Source organism: Chaetodon auriga, chromosome 1 (genome assembly GCF_051107435.1).
Source record: "Chaetodon auriga isolate fChaAug3 chromosome 1, fChaAug3.hap1, whole genome shotgun sequence".
Taxonomy (NCBI): domain Eukaryota; kingdom Metazoa; phylum Chordata; class Actinopteri; order Chaetodontiformes; family Chaetodontidae; genus Chaetodon; species Chaetodon auriga.
Window position 1 is genome coordinate 9,243,606 of NC_135074.1, and position 13,195 is coordinate 9,256,800.

General features: G+C 38.9%; 1 protein-coding gene across 1 annotated transcript in view; it reads left to right on the plus strand.

Moving 5' to 3' along the window:
• Nucleotides 1-13,195, plus strand: part of chst8 (carbohydrate (N-acetylgalactosamine 4-0) sulfotransferase 8) — a 169,314-nt gene that overhangs the window by 37,860 nt on the left and 118,259 nt on the right. Inside the window, exon 2 of the mRNA XM_076746111.1 lies at nucleotides 7,787-7,980. Within this exon, the coding sequence (XP_076602226.1) occupies nucleotides 7,821-7,980 (160 nt within the window). The 5' untranslated portion in view covers nucleotides 7,787-7,820. The remainder of the gene's footprint in view (nucleotides 1-7,786; nucleotides 7,981-13,195) is intronic.

The following is a 13,195-nucleotide window of genomic DNA, read 5'->3' on the forward strand; positions in this document are numbered from 1 at the left end:
CCTTTTTGATCTATAGACCTTTCCAGTATGTGGCATCATGAGCTAGCTTGCAGCGTTGATGGCTGATCTCCTACACTGATTGCTAAGGCTCACCACAGCTGTGTGGCTAATGCATTAGTTCATCCCAGAGATCACCGGCTGTCATAAATAAAGACAATTAGCAATGCTTTGAACATGATCCTATACAAGCTCCTGTTCTCCCCTCGTCAAATCCCCTTTCACGTAATCATTAATTTATGGAAATGGGCCTGGCAGTGGCTTCCATTTCTTTTTGTTTACTAGCCAACACCGTTCACTTTCACTGACACACTAGAGGGACTAGACGTGACTCGTATTAAAAAAAATCCAGGAATATTTTTCTAGGACATCAGAAATTCTCCCAGTCTTTGGAAAGAAGTAGGTGATGGGAATATGCAGTCAGATAATGAAAATGGATTTTCTTGTGTTGTAAGGTTTCAATTCTGCCCACATGCAGTGTTTGATTCATGCTTGATCACTGTTAATATGAAATATTTATATATATATATGATTTCAATACTTACAACTTTGACATCTGATCACAGACGTGTAAAAAACTTTGAGGAGCAAAGAATGAAGGTTACACACTGTGACCATAGTTCTATGAAGAGAGATTTGCCCACCCCTGTGGAGCAGTGCACTTAAATTCTACACAGTTATAGCCCCTAACATTCTTCAGTTGCTCAAGGGGAGCAAAGTCTTATAGCACTCTCACCAGTCATGCTCAGAAGAGTTGCCCTGTCCTGCATTTCATAAAAAGAAACTGATGTCCCTCAGTTTAAGATGATGGTTCAGTGAATGCATGGTGGTGCTGCAGAACAGTTGAAAATTGAGCACATTCTCCAGATTCATGCTGAAATATGATCAGTGTTTAATGAAATAAATCATTTTCACAGTACGATATATTAATCAGTAGCAGTAGCAAAGTTTAGAACAGATATCACAGTTCTACACTTTTCCTACTGATGGGTGAAGACATGTATATAGACAGCACATCCATTTGGCTGGCATAATTTAAAAAGCGCAATTCTTTGATGTGTATTATACATGAACATCAAACAAGAATCATCTCCATTACCACTCTGACACAGAATGGTTCCCTTTCTGCATAAAATGGGACATGTTATGTCGTTTCTTGGCATATACATCTGTTTGGAAGTAAAGCACAAAGGCAATGTCTTTAAATTGAAGTATTGTTTGATCATAATGATATGTTTGTGTCAAGTTGTGACAGTTGCAGTGTTTTTGTATTCGTCTTTTGTTTTATTTCAGGTAAAGTTGACTGAGAATGCGTACTCACTTTCAGCTCTGCCCTGCTTCACAGTTAGATAGTGTATATAGATGTAAAACACAGCTTGGAGCCGTCCACGGCGGCTTTTGTCACTCTTTCACTGTAAAGTGAAGGGTTGTCAGTGTTGAGTTCAACGTGTACAGAATCTTTGGGCATCAATTACACCACTCAAGGTGAATGGTCCAGACCAAGTTCACCATCATGCATAACCAGTGGGTATATTATTGGCCTGAAGGGAGTCGCCACAGGAAGTCACCAAAATAGCATCCCGCTGAATGTTAAAGCCACCTAAGTTGGATTTACACTGTAAAACTGCCCTCTGTGTTACTATGAATGAATTCAATGAATGAGATGTGAAATATTTCAGGTTTCAGACAGCATCCTAACACCGAGACTATGCTTATTAGAGAAACAGAACAACCCTTTTAGAACTACTGCGCTCCGCTCCGCAATTCAACTTAATGGCAGTTTGATCACAGCATTCTCATGAATAGTCTGGAGCATATTTGGCAGTGTTCAGTCCTTAAATTAATAGTAGCGTGTTTTGTTGCTGATAGTCATTATCTCTGCCTTTCCTGGTAAGTATGGAGTTCCCCAGGGGCCTATAATCGGAACAGCTTTATTCATATTGTACTTTTTCTTCTCCATCTTAATTCTGAGAATGACAGTAGCAAGATTGTGCAGTCTTGCCACTCTTATTTAAGAAATATTGATCCATCCAGTTTTGAGCTTTTGAGACACTGATATTCCACCATACCTGGACAATTGCAATGATGTCGGAAAAGGTATAAATCAGAAAACAATTCTCAGAATCTAAATTGCACAGACAAGAGGCAGACAAATTCAAAAACAAAAAACCAAGAGAGAGAACATATTATTTCTTAGACTTAGACTTTTACGTTATTGATCCCAATTTATTTATTTATTTAGCAGCAGGTTAAACATACACATAAACATAATACATATAGAATAAAGAAGAAAAAGGATGAGAATAAAAGAGAGAAAGAATGTTCTCAAAAAATATAACTAAACATGGAATAACAACAATTCTTAAAATACAACACAGTATCTAAACATAGAAAAAAATAACAATTGTTAAAAATATAACTAAGTATAACTTAACATAAAATGATATAATATGTATTATAATATAATACAAATACAATATAACCAAGCATATAAATACATATTAACAGTAGTTCTTAAGAGAGAGAGTGAGCCAGAGCTATAAACTATATACCAGAAAAAATATGTACAAGTTGCAGATGATAATTAAATGTAAACAATAGACAGTATGTGCAATAGTACATGTGCAAATATGTAACTTTGAAATAGAGTTTGTGAGGTTGATGGAGATTAACTGTACAGTGTGATGGCTCCTGGCAGGAATGATTTCCTGAAGCCGTCCTTGTGACAGCAGAGCTGAAGTAGTCTATTCTGTTACTGTCATTATACTGGCTGCCACTATATTTTTCCTAGATTTTTTTTCTCTACCATTCGATTAAATAGACAAATAACTGAAATGTCAACAACATTCTTACAGTAAGGAAGCTTGTATGACACAGTTTTAATTTGAACAATATAAAGGGACTTGTTGAAACCAACCACTCACTGGAGGTCAAGAAAACAAGGACACTCTTCAAATTGCTGGAAAGAGCACTGCCATGACTGCCTGCTTTCGCACTTTGCTGGCTCTGTGCATTGCCTGTCCTTGCACTGCACTTATAAATCTGAATGCATTTGTTCACTCCAAATGTCAGGAACAACAGACGGGTGTTTACCTGACCCCATTATCATGTACAAAACTAAAGTGACTGACCTGAAAAACTGGAAAAAGAAGTGAAAACCTGGAATGATTTCCTGTGATAAGGTTATATTCTGTGGTTTTGTGCTGTCAGTATGAATGGCACTGGGACGTAAAAGGTCACACTGTTGAGAACACAGAATGAGAGGATAGCATCTTTAAAAGTTTCAACCCCCCATCTTGTGTTAATTGCTTTCCTGGACAGCAACCTTCCAACCAAGTCTTCACATGTTGTGAAAGAGGGATTTCATAAAATGAAATGAAAATAAACTTTACCAACAATGCAGTTAAAAAAAAAATATATATATATACACACACACACACACACACACACACACACACATACATATATATATGTATGTATATATATATTTTTTTCCCCACTATTAAGCTCTCGTAAATGTTTGTGTATGTTCAATGTTTGATACTGTAGCATCATAGCAAAAAGATGGTGATACATCAGGTACTGGCTGTGCACCAGCACAGTGATCAGGTGCCTATAATCCCAGTAAAGAACATCTTTATGAGTATCATTTTCCTCTTTAATAATTAGAGGCTCATGTCTACTGATTATAAGGTTTTCATATTTCATATTCACACGGGGATAAAAATGGCAGCTAGCAACAACAGTTCCCTTGTTACCACCTGAGTTGGCATGGCAACCATGCAATGTGCACAGCAAAACGTATGCCTACTGTATGTCCACTCTGCAGTTTCTTCTATAAACACACAATGACAAATTTCACGTAATAATCCAAAGATGCTGTTATTTCCTTCTATTGTTTGCATGAACCTTCATCATCTTCATCCTCTCTGAGCAGAAGATGTGAAATAGCTCCTCAGCTCAACTCACTTGTTATTAACTCCACTGAGCACAGAGGGTACCATACCCTCATTATGCAACAACAATGAACATGACCATCTGTACAGAGATCACCATCACATAGGAAATGTTTATCTACACCATGTACAAGATATGTATATTCATTTTTTAACCTTTGCTGAAGCTACTTTCATTCTGAAGGGGTTTGTAATGATTATTGTACTGAACTGAAATGATAAACACACCCATCCAGAGTAATGGACCTTTGGATAAAGTCATCACAGTGTAAAGAGAGACAGAAATGCAGAAAAATGAATGTATTTCCCTTCTCTGCTCTGCATCTAATATAGGGTAGCCTGTTCATAATTATCATGCTTATGCACTACCTAATGGCACTTTCTATCCAGTGTGTATCATTGCCTGCATGGTTTCCCTTCAGAGTGACTGATAAAACATTCAGAAAGAAATATCAATAAAAAGCTGAATAGATTAGTTTCAGGGTGGCTTAATGGTTTGACATCTCCATGACTAGTTTAATCCCCATTAAAGTGGGTGCCGTGATATTGTTCGCTTTGTTATGGGTTTCATTGCCATGTCAATCAAATTAATGTCTGTGAAAAGTGGCATTTTCATTTCAATGTTGTTCTACAGTGGCAGCCATTGACAGCATGTAACTACAGTAAGTTGCATTTATACTGACGCACACGTTTTCTTGAAGCTAATGGTTAATAGCTTCAAGCCTTATTAAAGATTCTGTTGCATCAGTTGCTTCTCTTTATGTCCAAAGACAAATCTGAAATTTGTATTGATTTGATGAAAAGAAGAGAGACTGCTTTAACCTTCAGTAACTTCCACAGAAAGATATTATCATGTTGGCCTAATATACAGTATATACAGAGAGTTTCATTCAAAAAACAAATTGGTCCTTGTGGAATTAGCAAAACTACTCCTTGTCTGGTTGGAGCAATGTTGTAGCTATAAAGCATCAGCAAACCCTGTTGAATCTCTGCGTGGCTGCATCTGCACTCAATAAAGCCCACAATGATCAGTTAAAAACTAGTATATGTAATAGGTTTAAGTCTTTGGAGCAACACTCCACCACTTATTCCTCCAAGTGAGGAAACTGAATATTTGCAGTTCACATAATCTGGTTGAAATTCATGTAACATTTTTTAAGCACTTGAGGATCCAGTCATTACTGAAGCGTATGTCATTCAGGAGAGGCAATAAAAACAAATGTAATGGTCAAAGTTGTCATATTGACATTCACATCTTCAAATCATGCATTGAGTCACAATGCAAGAAAACATTCCACCTTAAAAGTTGTCGCCGGCCCTGAGCAGCACAGGGATTTGAATTACTTTTTTCTCCTGTCTGTAGCTAGCTAACCTTAACTAGCAAAGACAAAACAGCAGTAAAACATCCCATCATTCATCATTCATTGTTCTGACAGTTTCTGTATTTGTGATGCATTTGTGCTGCATCTACAATGCCTGCAGGGAATGAAAGCTTGCTTAGCTACGTTTTCACAGCCTATTAGATGAGCTTGACCTCTGCCTGCACTGCAACTTTTCCTCAGGATGGATGTTTTGAATGCAGCCTCATTTGCTCAGCACAAGTAAGTAAAAGAAATCATTCAAAGGGCAGCGGCCCGAGTTCGATTCCAACCTGCGGCCTGCTGCGGCATGTTGTCCCCTCTCTTTCCCCTTTTTCCTCTCTTTTGTACTGCTGTCTCCAAAAAGGCTAAAAAGCTAAATAGTAATAATAATAATGACAGAAATAAAATTATATATGTATATATAATAAAAAAAATACTAAGGTGCAAAATAAAATCAACTTTAAAAGGCTATGTACATTATATACAGAAGGTATGAAAATTAATTTTTCCAAAAGTACATTGTCCTTGAGTTATTGCATAAATAATAGAGCAGTGCAAACAGTAGGTTTGTGATGCTGTGATGTGAAACCCCATCAACACAGCTCTACGTTAAATGATGGTGGAACTAGCCAACAGTCCTGTCTTGCCCCTGTTCGTGCTTCCCCCCATTGATTTCCTGTAAAATTCCAAATGAACAAGATCCTGTTGATTTCTCACAAGGCTCTGCACGACTTCGCCCCCCAGTTACATTTCTGATCTCCTCGTCCCGTATTCTACTTCTCGACCACTCCGATCCTCTAATCTCAGCCTTTTATCCATCCCTCGCTCCAACAGCAAAACAAAAGGTGATTGTTCCTTTGCTGTTTTAGCTCCAACCCTCTGGAATCATCTTGCCCCATCGATCAGATTTGCTGAATCTGACTGTTTCATGTGGCTTCTAAAAGCGAATTTTTATAGATCTTCACTCTGTGGTTTGTTTGTGTTGTTTTTGTAGTCTGGTCTGTCTCTCATTGTACTGTGTTTTGTATTGCATTTTTACCTTATACATTTATTCATTTGTATGTTTTCATGAGTGTGTGAGGCACTTTGTAACTGTGTGGGTATATAAATAAAGCTTGGCTTATTTACTTACATGCTACATCCATGGTATTGCTTGGCACTGCTGTAGGTACACACATGCGAATGAGTGATGTATGCGCATGCATCATAGCTTCACTCCTGTAGACTCCTGAAACAAATAGCATGACACCACAAAAAATGTGTCCTCTGTCATTCTCTGTTCATTTGTCTCTCTTGAAACATAAACAAAAACAGACAGATCCGTGCTCAGTTTACTTTCTCTCATTTATACATTTTACAATGTTGCACTTTTCTCCTCCTTGTTGAATTTTGATGCATTTTGTGTCATTGTTTGTTACCTTGATAATGTGGTGAGACATTGTTATAATCCTCAGGATTTGTGTTTTAACTGTGTATTTGTACCTGATGCTGTATTTCATCACCCATACAACCAAGTCAACAAAATCTGAACAGAAATCACTGTATATTCAAGCATGACGGCACATTTATTATGTGACACTCATTTACTGCTTATTCATAACTTCTGGATTAGCACAGGGTGCAATGTGACAGTCCAATTTTGACATCACTAAAACAGAGCCAATTTTACTTTCTGCAATGACAACACATGCTTGAGTAGTTGCTGAAGTTCATTTGCATATTAATTTGAAGACAGATGCTACACGGTCTTTCTGCTGTATGAACAGAGCCCAGAGTTGGTCTGTGCTCATGCCAGTCCAGCTGGAATTGTGTTTATCAAACTGTATCCTTACAAACAGAATGCAGATTTCTTTATTTGGAGGAATTAGGTGTCAGCTCATCTTGTTTCCATGTTGAATTTCTGAACAGCTCTAATTCATTAGACTTAATGGAGTTTTCCCTCTAACTCACATAGAGGTGTTGGATTTCAATATATAACATACACTGGCTTATTTTGTCCTCCTGTGTGTCTGGAACCCATATTGAACTTGTGCTGCTGTCACGTCTTCATGCTGATGAGCACATTAAAACAACGCTTAATGCTGATGTAATGATGAATATTTTTTTTTCTGCAAATCGGGTACTGCTAAGATACTGCTATGATCAGAGACTGATCTTGGATCCCAACTGAATTTGGATGGTCATTTTCATTACAATTAGTTCAGAACAGCTGTTTACATGCCATTTATCAGTGGTGGAGGAAGAATTTAGATCATTTACTTAAGTTCCTTTAGATTTGTACATTTGTACAGTACAGAGTAAATGTGTGACGTTACTCTCCACTGCTGCCATTTACTTTACAATATGAGTTATTTTTTCCTTGTAATATTGATACAGAGAAATGAAAAACTCTGAACACACTCTGTCTGTTTAGCTTACTCTGTCTCACTTCTCCTCATCTTCCCATTCCCTGCCTTCTTTGATTTTTTCCAGAACTTATTACATCAGCATCTGACCGTGCTGCATCATGTTGTGGATGAAGTGGAAGATGGTGGTGGACTCTCTGCGTGGACGGAGAAGGAGAATGCCCTGTTCCCTCTGGTTCCTCTTACTGTTCGCCGCTGGAGGTCTGGTTCTCTTCATCCACCAGCGTGATCTGTCAGAGATGGTCCAGCAACAAGGCTCAGGTTAGTCTCTACTTGTGCTACAACACCATAAGGTTTAACCAGTATGGCTTTTCGGAGGCTGATACTTGTGCTGACGTTCCAAAATGACTCTTGATGTGATTTCTTCTTTCTAATCATCTCAGCTTCTCGTTTCTGTCATATTTGTGGTGTGTTATAACTGAAGTGCACACTAACTGTTCCTCTGGATGGGGGGAAATGCAAACGTTTATGCAAGGGAACGCAAAACTTAATGCGAGGTCATGCAAAATTCATTGCGATCGAATGCATAAATAGCTCAGAGAAACTGACCCACCGTGGCCTTTTGGGGCCTCTGGAGAATGAGTGAAAATATAGAGAAAACTGTGGAAGTCTGTGATAAACTTTTTTTTATCAATAGCATTCTTGTATGCGCATATTGCTGAAAACATTATCTGAAAGATTAGTCAAACAATTGAGGAAACTGCAATTGTGCTTTATTTCATGTGACTGTGTTAATCTATTGGCAATAGAATACACCCGCTGAATGATAATGAACTGCTAAGTAGCGAACCAAAGTATACAAAAGCCTGCAAAGATGCAAATACATCTTCATACACAGACACACACAGCTGCACACACGCAACACACACACACACACTCAGGACAAAAACATGCAAAGGTGAGCTATTGCACGGATACAGACAAGAACAGTAATGCACACGTAAGCACACCACGGCCATCTGTACATACACGTAAGCGTGTGTGTTTTGCATAAATATACAAGCAGGCAAGTACACATATTAATGCATATAAATGCACAAAAAGCAATCATACTAGACGTATGTATACATGCAATCACAGCACACACAGATGCACAAGTATACTTGCTGTACACATACGCACACACAGTACGTGTGTGTGAACAGATACTGTATTATCTGGTGTGTGCTGCATTCAGGTTTTACCAGCATGGTGGAGAGAACATTTGTTGCCCAAATACTTCCATTTTCATTCCAGCTCAGTGGCCTCAAGGTCAGAGTTTCCACCCTGATAGAGAGAGGCTGTACATTCAATTTCCAAATGAGTCAAACCTTTGTCCTCATGAAGGGACCCAGTGTGCTTATGCTTGGCTCTCAGCATTAAGGAGATTGGGGTTTAAGCAGCTGTGATGGAAGAGTGTCCTGAGTGTGTAAAACTAAGCCGCTTCATGTCTCAGAAACAAGAGATCAGCTGCATGTTTATGTGCATCTTTGGCTTGTATGACACTTTCCACCTAAATTAGAGCAGGATTAGTTAAATGTTTTTGATGTTGTTGGACCAGCCCCTGCCTTGGATTTCAACTCAGATATTTTTTATACATATCAAGGACTCATTGGTGATATTTTCCCCCATCTTGTTTTCTGAAACTGCACATTTTGGGGCTATTCTGTGTAGTCCTTTTGGATTAAACTCTTTAAGAAACATAACGCAGTTCACATGCAAAGCACCCCCTGTAAATACTTGATGTGTTTACGGTGCTCCATGAAAGTGATGATGAACTGGTCCAGCGGGCTCTCTAGGAATTAAACCAGCAGAGTCAGAGAAGTTGCAACACTATCGTTTGTCAACAGCGCTGTGAATCATGAGTATCAGAGCAGTATCACAATCCACAGCAAAAAGAGTCACTTAGCTCGAGTGGAATCTCTCCAACCCTCTAATATTCCCCCAATTGTCAGATGCTTTCATTCACAGTGGCAGGTGAAAACACAAAAACACATGGAGGACATACACAGGAGCACATATGCTGAACAAGATACACACAATATGTACAAATATACAAACCATGCCAAGTAATATTTAATATTCATGATGAATGTCTTACCAAGACCCATTACAACTTGTAAGAGGTTGGTTTATGCATTTGAGGATCACATCAAATTGATGGTTTTCATCCCTCTGATTTTCAGACAAAATGCATGTGTTTTGAAAGCCTGCCGTGAGAGCGGGCTGCATCACTTAAAGGGGGAAACATTTTTCGATAAAAGCCCTGGTCAGTGTTGGCAGATGTTGGTGATAACATTAATAAATTCTAGATAGTATCATTGTCTATTCTTTGATAACAAAGGCAAGTAGGTGTAATTAGGATGATTGATTAATAAAGTTAACATTTGTACATTGCAACGCTGATCTGAAGTGTGATCTGAAGCATTCTAAGTGCACTGGAATATAACAATATTAATATTGTATTAAAAAGATATTATTAAAGGTGTCTGCAGTCCATTAGCACGGTTGCTAAGAGAATCATTATAGTGCAATCAGTAGCAGAATATAGAGCATTTTTTTAACGTTGCAAATTGACTGAATGCTTGCGTTTCATTGACGATTCCTCTCTCTCGATTATTAACCATTTTTCAAGCATAAAATGTCCATCTTTGGAAATGTTTTGCAGCCTAAGCACGTCCTTTTATCTCGTCTGCTATATCATTTCTTGAATATTGAAGTAAGAATTCTAGTTTACTAAATCATGCATGAGAGACTGCGTGCTGTATACAGAGCACAGTGGCTACACAGTCTTCCCAGCCCCCTCGCTAAAGCACAATGAGCAAGCAGTATCTTTGCCTTAAGCTATGGTGCTTCGCCCTAGCAGAAGCTCATATCTAATAGAGCTGAGTTATAATACATTGGGTGTCAGCTTTTATCTGCCTCCCCCTCCTTCTCCACCTCTTTATTTGGCTTGCAGTGCGCTTGAAAGCTTTGTATCCCATGGTTTAGATGGCCTGCACAATGGTAGCTGAGAAAACTGCAGTTTAACTGGCAACAGTCTCCCCCTGATCTCTCCCAAGTAATTGTTTAAGGACGATTGGAGAAGCAGCAGCCGGTTTCTCAGAGAGAAGAGACACCTTTAAAGCTAGCAGTTCAGATAAATTGTTGCCACAAATTTATACCTCTGGGCGTTTTTCATGGCAGTGAGGACCAAGTGCTCTGGTGAGTGGAAGGTCGGTCTGTGTGACACCTCACAAACCCCAATGCAGAACAATCCATTAATGGGGGAGAAGAGGTCAAGTTGTTGCCCCGTTGCATGTGTGACGGTGAAAATGTGTGTTTTCTAACAAACAAGTGTGTCTGGATCCCAGGGTAAGCCATAACATTCCATTTGTTAAGTGCCTCTAACAAAAGGATCCTACATTCTATCCAAAGTGCATGTTGAGTTTATCATGGCTGGCTCTGCAGGTGGAACTGGGCTGACGCTACAAACCAAACACACTGATTATAACTTTATCTATAATTTTACTTTGAATTAGTATCAATAACAGTTTAATTAAACATTACAATGTACATAGAAAAAAATGTCTTGAGAGAGGTCTTGGCCAAACGAATATCCCACCAAACGGGTTAAAATAACAGCAGCAGTTTGTCGAAACATGCCAGTTTAAATGAAAACGACTGTTCAGATATCTTGATGCTCTCGAATAAAGTTTTTAAAGAAATATGCTACTTCTCATTAAAGAAATCTCTTTGCACATCTTTTTCCCTCGGCCTTTATGTTGCTGCACCATCAGCTTCCAGGAGAAATCTACTCTAAGTGCAGAGTGGTCGGTTGACACAGTAAAAAGCCAAGGTCTGAAAATGATGGACTCCATTGACAAATTTTCCGTCAAGTGGCAAAAATCTTAGCAACACTTCCTCCCTTCAAATGCTATTCACATTCAAAACCAGGATATCGCCCAGTCAATTCTACTACTACTACTGCTGCTAAGAAGAAGAAGAAGGCGAAGTAAAAAGTCTATATTCAGTGATGCAACATTCAGGCAGCATGCCATACAGTAAGCTGGCAGCTGCAGAGGAAGCCTAGTGTTCAATAAAGCACTGAAGAAATTAGCCTTCAAGGAGTTTTAATAAATAGTAAAAACTGTAGGACAAATGCAGCACATACAAGAGAGGTAAACAGTTGTGAGATACTGGGAAAACATGAAGCTGAGGAGGCAAAGTGATCAAGATAAACATCCTCTTTAGATACACAAAGCCTTGTTTTTTTGGCTGTAATCATGTCAGGTTTATTCTGAAACACTATTCTTTTCAACAAGCAGGACATTTTGAATGCAGTAAATAAAAAAGTGGATTAAAATTAATCATTTGGCTGTACACCATTGGCCTCCTCCAACTCCCCATCCCTCTATCTCTGTCCACATGGAGCCTGCCAGGAACTGCATGGGCATATTGTTTCACGCTCGAAGGTAAAATTTGATCTCTCCGTCAGAGGTCCAGTAATCCCCTAAGCCTTGTCTGTTTGCAAAGTCCAATTTAGCTGTCTCTTAATGTAATTAAATTGTGCTGATGACCCTCAGAGCAGGGGAACTGCACAGTATTTGAATGCAAATCCTCCACTGGATGTTTATGGAAAAAAATGAATGTTATTTTACCCTGCTTTCCCAATCTTTCATCTGTGTGCACAAAGCTCCTTTAACAAAGCCTGTTTCTGTTGTGCTGGCACTATCCCCTCCATTCCTCCCAGAGCAGGAAGATCATTGGAAAGCAATGCTTAGCAAAGCCAACCCCATCACAGTGATTTTTAAACCAACCACACATACAGTGTGCTCCCTGAAAACAAGGGCTATTATGTCTTTTTGAGCAGTACGACAACATTGATTGGAGTGTTTGTGCCATCCAGTGTTGGGATCACATGCCATTTTGCAGGATGGCATGGGTATCCCAGCATCTATTATAGCAACCGCTGTTCCACATTCGGCTCCGCCATCCCCTGTTCATGTCTGGGAGCAGAGGACACCTTAGTGGTGGAGGCCTCTAGGATACCCTGAAAAGAAAAAATCAACAAAAAAACCACAGATATTTTTCATGCATGGGTATCAGATGCCAGCATCACCGTCTCCTCAGCCTCTTCCAGACTTGGTCCATGTCAATTGGATTTAAAATGGAGCCGTTCAGAGGCAACTGCAAGGTCATGTGGTTTTCCATTAACATTAATGCCTGGGGTTATGCCACGGGAGCCCTGCAACATAATCTGTTTTCCCTGCCATCTGATCCTGCCCGCCAATAGCTTCTATATGCCAATCTATACAAATAGATTTTTTTTTCATAGTCCTGTCCCAGCAGAGGTCAGTGAGTGAGCACTTATGGATGGTTTTGAGAAATAATTGTTGACAAACTTTTTTTTTTTTTTCTGTTTTGATAAAATGTGAAAATAAGGCCAAAAAAACCCACTTTAGATTTTTGGCAAAAACTTGCTTCCCAGTTTCTTATTTATGTTGTAGAGTCTGGT